The sequence below is a fragment of the Notothenia coriiceps genome, unplaced genomic scaffold (genome assembly GCF_000735185.1).
Source record: "Notothenia coriiceps isolate Sejong01 unplaced genomic scaffold, NC01 NC01_scaffold00025676, whole genome shotgun sequence".
Taxonomy (NCBI): domain Eukaryota; kingdom Metazoa; phylum Chordata; class Actinopteri; order Perciformes; family Nototheniidae; genus Notothenia; species Notothenia coriiceps.
This window is the reverse complement of record NW_011358377.1, coordinates 47558-53186: the sequence shown is the minus strand read 5'-3', so window position 1 is coordinate 53186 and position 5629 is coordinate 47558. Positions and strand designations below refer to the sequence as shown.

The following is a 5629-nucleotide window of genomic DNA, read 5'->3' as shown; positions in this document are numbered from 1 at the left end:
CTTAACACAATAAAGAAACAGACCGTATAGTACAGCACAAACAACACAAATGATCAATACTTGCATATATTTTCACTTGTAGTATTATAATAACTGAAATGCTAGTTATTCTGCGGGTGTTCTATCCACGCTCAGGTAGCTACCGCAGCTGCCTGCACTGTACAATCGCTGGAGGACTGGGCTGTCACTCAAAAACTGAGTAGCCAATGGGGTCGCACCCTTGAAAGTCCCGCCCACCTGGGAGGTTTGTGTCAGAATCTCAAACAAAAAATGAGGGAGCAAAAGAGAAGAGCTGCAGCGAGAGCAAAAGTCTGATCATTGAGATAGAAGAAACAAGAACTGCAAACAAAAACCTATGTTAAAACAAAGAAAAAATACTTATAGTTTACATGATTACACAAATGATTTGTTTGCAACTTGTAGTTTTATTTTTTTAATTTATTTGATTTAGCTTTACTCCGTTTTTTTTCTTTTAAACTCATAGTTTTGCTTTATTCTGAGAAAGTGTTGCTTTATCTTTATGATACAAAACTAATCCCATAGAATTGTTCCTACATCACGCTTCACAAAAAAATGTTTCACTTGCAAGAATGTGCCTTCAAAATAAAATCAAAATTCCAACCAAAAACAAAAAGAATACACTAGTTGATTTAGACTTGACAAGCCTAGTTTTCGTATGCATTTTCTCATAGGGCTTATGACAATAACTTGTGATACATTAGAACATTTTGTAAAAAGCAAAGTCCATTTGTTTTATTTTGAAAGAAAAAGTCGGAAATGAATTTACTATAGGCCTACAACAAATCTTGAAAGCTAACTTAGCGTTAGCGACGTAGTTCGCTTATCTGAAAAGGATTTCATAGTGAAAACGCTAGTATATGATACAAAAACAGAATGCAGGTTCAATGCGCTGTGCCGGGCTGTCCTGGGGGGCAATCCGACCCCCAGCCCCTCTTCAGGTTCCCATGTGGCCCAGAAAGGTAACTATTGCTAATGATGCTAAAGCAAACCGGGAGCTCTCAAGCTACCCACAACAACGTGTTACTTTGTACGTCAAATAAGAGAACGGCATTATACAACGAGGGCAACTTTGCTTTAAGTGTCGAGGCATATTTTAGCAAGATGTCCTGCCTGTGTTTCGCTCTGTAGCGCATTCTTTATTAAACCCATACAATATCGAGTTACCTCAACTTGCAAAACCAATTCAGAAGGTTGAAAGATGCACGTGGCGTTGCTTTTTGCATACATAGACACCTGACATCATGATTCCTTTTGGAGGATGTGAACATGTTATGCAAACCCCGATTTACAAAATACAACCCATACCAAAGTATACAATTCTACAGTCGTGGTAAATTATATCTGTAAACGACATACTCAGTTTATTTTTTCTGTAAGGGCACGTCTACAACCCTTTTTGTTTTAGCAGAAGAGGCCCTGGTGGGATTGATAACAGAGTGTTCCATCAGGAGATCTTGTCCATGGTCGTTTTATTATGCATCATACATTATCATTCATTAATACAGTACAACAGTACACAGGAGGTTTGGCTCATGTTAGCCTCCCATATTAATCTACAAAATAAATAAATGTCACTAGTTATAGAATTGCCATATGCATGATATGCTTTTTATGTTTTGTTTAACTTTATAATCTTAGTCATTGTTCCTTGTTTTTAGTAAACTAAAGCATGCCTTGGCTGATTGATGTATAACTGAAACTTGAAGCTAAAATTGTATGGACAGTTAATAGTATCTTTGGATGTATCCCCTCCGTTCAGGTCGAAGAAGTGGGTTGAAAAGTGTCAGAGGCAAGATCTCAGCGACAAATCAGCAGAGCATTTGTTTGAGTGCTACAGACTGTGTGGGAAACATTTTGAAGCATCCTTGGTTGAAAGTGTAAGTTGTGTTTACAAGATGTGCACAAGTTTTGGATCAAATTGCCCGGCCTTCAATTAAAATGTAAAAGAATGGCTTTGTGCTGCCCTTTATATTGTTTCACTACAACCTCAATCAATACAGAATAAAATGTAGTTATTTTATAGGTTACAGGAATAACAGTTAGTTAATATGACTTTGCAATATGCCGATAATGTGATATTGGACTATATATCGTGTTTGATTGTAGATATCATAAAATAGCATAAAGGTTAATATTTTTCTGTTTTTGAAGGCTAAAATACAATAATAATGTTAATGTCAAACTTTTAATATTTGTCATGACCCAATAAGTCATTATATACGCATTGCTCATAATCATTTATCAAAAATCTTATTGTGTTAGTATTTATCAAAGGGCTTTACAATTTAAAAAAAAGCCCCTACAATATTGTTGCAATATCAATCTTAAGATATCTGGAAAAGAATATTGTGATGTTTTATATTCTCAAAGATCACATTCCTAGTTAATCCATTAGTCCTATTTGTATGTTCAGTCTAAATATGGTTTGTATAATGAACTTCTCTGCCTTGACTCTGTTTACAGGACGCTCAGGGTACAGTGTTGAAGGATGGTGCCATACCAACTATCTTTGAAGGACAGAGCAAACCTCAAAATGGACAGGGGAAGCGCAGTAATGCAATGGTGGGTAAAATACATCTTCATTTATCAATGGGAGATAATCATTTGTATAAGTAGATTATCATTTTTTTAAATCACGTTTTAATTTGCCTTTTATTATTGTAGACCAAGGATGATGAAACAGACAGTAAGGGTAGAAAAAGTAAGTCGAAATATCAACACAAACACACATGTATTCATGTATTACTTACAATGAAACAAATGACTCTCACATTAGACACATAGTGAATGATTGACTCATTTTATCTTGCCTGTTTTTTATATTCTCTTTTTAGAACTCAAGAAGTCTCAACCAGAGACAGCTAAAAAAGATGTCCAGACTCCCCCAGAAGAAGAGGAACACAAAGAGTATCTTAAGTCCTTATTTAAAGTTCTTGTACTATTGGGAGAGCAAAGCATTCCTCCGACAGGGCCCGGCGACAATAAACAGGATGGCCTTGGGTCAAGTAACTTTCAAGCATTGTTAGAATATAGCATGAACTGTGGAGATGAGGTCCTTAAGAAGAGGTACGACGCGAATACAAAGAGCTGCTCCTCAGCTCAGCTCAGTCTGCTGGTTGAGGTTTGTGAGAAATACATCCGCAGTAAGCTTGTGGAGGAAGTTCAACAAAATGGCTTTTTCTCCTTACTTACTGATGACTTGGTGAAGATCTCAGGAGAATGGTTCCTCCCCGTCTTTCTCCGTTTTGTGGACCAGTCTAACTGCCAGCAGGAGAGGTTTGTTGGATTTTTGTCCTTCGAAGGACACGCAGAGGCCTTAGCAGAGAAACTTCTCTCTGAAATGACGGACCATTGGGGTTTGGATATGGAGCAGTGTAGAGGTCAAGCCCACTCCTGCTCTGGGACACATTTAGGTAAACTAAAAGCATTTTCTGCCAAATTGTTAGAAAGGTATCCAATGGCAATGCTTACACCCAGATCTACTCGTACATTGAACCTGGTACTGGCAAATGGAATGGCTTTGTCAGGGGTTCAGCTTGTTTTGTCGACCTTGAAGAAGATTGAGTCATTCTTTAGTGAGTCCACTCTACTGCAGTTGGAGTTGGAGCATGCCATTTCGATTTTCTACCCGGACAAAGAAGAGAGAGCCAAGGAGCTGAAGGAGATCTGTGGAACCAGCTGGACCAGACGACATGATGCGTTTGAGGTGGCCTTGGAAATCCTAGAGGCATTGTTACTCTGTGTGGACAGTGTTCATGACAACGAGGACATGAGGTGGAACGATCAAGTCACACACAACGCTTTAGAGATTTCAAAAGCACTAGCTGATTTTGAATTCGTAATGGCTTTGGTTGTGCTGAAAAACACTCTTACACTGACACAAGCTTTCGGGAGGAACCTGCAAGGCAAAGCATCAGATGTCCACTTTGCCGCAGCGAGTTTAAAAGCTGTATTGCACTCCCTGAAGGAAGTGTCTGACAATATTGATGTTTATCACGAGTTCTGGAACGACGAGGCCGCTAACCTAGCCACTGCGATGGAGATCCCAATTAAGGTTCCTCGGTCTTACTTGAGAAAGCACCAGTCAGAATCTGGAGCTGTTCGGCCGGAGAGTTACTACAAGAAGCACCTGTCTGTTCCCATAGTGGAGCATGTCATCAGAGAAATTGATACTCTCTTCTGTGAGGACCACCTGAAGGCTATGAGATGTCTGTCCCTGGTCCCTGCCGTCATAGAGCAGCACAAGTCTACTGAACCTGAGGAAGAGAGTCTGCAAGTGTTTAAGGACTCCATCCCTAATGCAGGAAGCCTCTCCGCCGAGATGCACTGTTGGTGGGTTAAATGGAGCAAAAGGGGCAAAGGCGAGACTTTTCCCACCAATCTCCAGGAAACGCTGCAGCTGGCCGATGTGAAGTTCTTCCCGAACATGCTCGCAGTTCTGAGGCAGATCGCCATCATCCCAACCTTGACTCTGGAGGACAGCTGTGATGTGGCGTACAAGCGCTTCCAGATGTACATGGAGAACACGCCTGACCAATTCAAATCAAAAAGTATTGCTCTTTTGAACATAAACTGTGATGTAGCATATGATCTGGACTCAATGGTTGAGGTTTATATGAAGACATACCCTGACAGGGAGGATGTGTCTCTGTGATTTGGTAGTGAAGCCTCCAGACAGATTACCCACAGCTTTGTTAATGAGTCATACCACTTTATTTGTGTTGTTACTTACATATTTGTACTACTTGAGCCATTATACTGAAGTAGCATCTTTTATAGCTTTTTTTTTTTTTATTGTTTTAGAATGTAAATGAATGAGAGACTGGCTCGCAAAGTGTCATGAATTTAGTAATAAACATCTGTGATTTTCTTTTTTTTTCACGATGGGAGTCCTTGCTATACTCTTTTCTTGTTATGTTTCCAGTATTAGCCACTCTGTTCACATCCTCTAGACCTGCCAGGGTTCAAATGAGTCATGATACCAGCTATCCAAGTCCATTCCTCAACTCTTAAAATAATTGTAATAGTTTCTTACCTTAGGTAGAAGTGAATACTTGTCTTGGCTTTGTCAAAGTGTTTTGCTCTGTCACCCAGTGAACTGCAGAATTGGATAAGGGGGGTCAGCTTTACATCCTTCTATAAACCTGTTAATAAAGAGCCTGTTTATAACCTTTTGTAGTCTTCATTCTAAATGTGTGAGTATTTTGTCTCTGTTTATCTTTCTTTTTTTTTGAAAAAGGGTATGTTTTCAAACAAAAACGTACAATACCTATATAGAAACTAAACTTGGTAGAACATTCCTTCCAATGAATAGGAACAGATTTAAATTACGTTTTTTGCTCGGGACTTAAACCGATGTTCCCTCTTGTGAAACACCAATTAGCACAGCCAGGGCAGTGCCTATAATGAACTAGTAAGGATGTTTCATGAGAATGATTCACCTAAGTGTGGGGTTCATGGTTAGTTAGTAGTGTGCTTGAAGGCTCCTTAATAAGACCCAAAGCTCTTAGCTCACCCCTGCCAGTATCTGTCACTATCCATTTTGCTCGTGGGTCTGAAGAGCTGAGTCATTGTCTGCGCCGAGACTCAAATGTAGTGCAAGGTGTAA

The 5629-nt window shown here is 39.4% G+C and overlaps 1 protein-coding gene across 1 annotated transcript; it reads left to right on the top strand.

Moving 5' to 3' along the window:
* Positions 1 to 806: 806 nt before the first annotated feature.
* On the top strand, positions 807 to 5184 carry thap12a (THAP domain containing 12a). Its single transcript, XM_010783716.1, has 5 exons — positions 807 to 980; positions 1781 to 1898; positions 2485 to 2583; positions 2686 to 2722; positions 2856 to 5184. Exons 1-5 carry the CDS (start codon positions 895 to 897, stop codon positions 4673 to 4675), a joined length of 2160 nt encoding a protein of 719 aa, XP_010782018.1. The 5' UTR covers positions 807 to 894; the 3' UTR covers positions 4676 to 5184.
* Positions 5185 to 5629: the final 445 nt, after the last annotated feature.

Bases quoted from the DNA above. Each gene is read 5' to 3' on its own strand.
- thap12a (XM_010783716.1), top strand. From the start codon at position 895: ATGCAGGTTCAATGCGCTGTGCCGGGCTGTCCTGGGGGGCAATCCGAC. The intron at 1,899-2,484 runs GTAAGTTGTGTT...CTCTGTTTACAG, and splicing joins AAGCATCCTTGGTTGAAAGT to GACGCTCAGGGTACAGTGTT. The intron at 2,723-2,855 runs GTAAGTCGAAAT...TTCTCTTTTTAG, and splicing joins AGACAGTAAGGGTAGAAAAA to AACTCAAGAAGTCTCAACCA.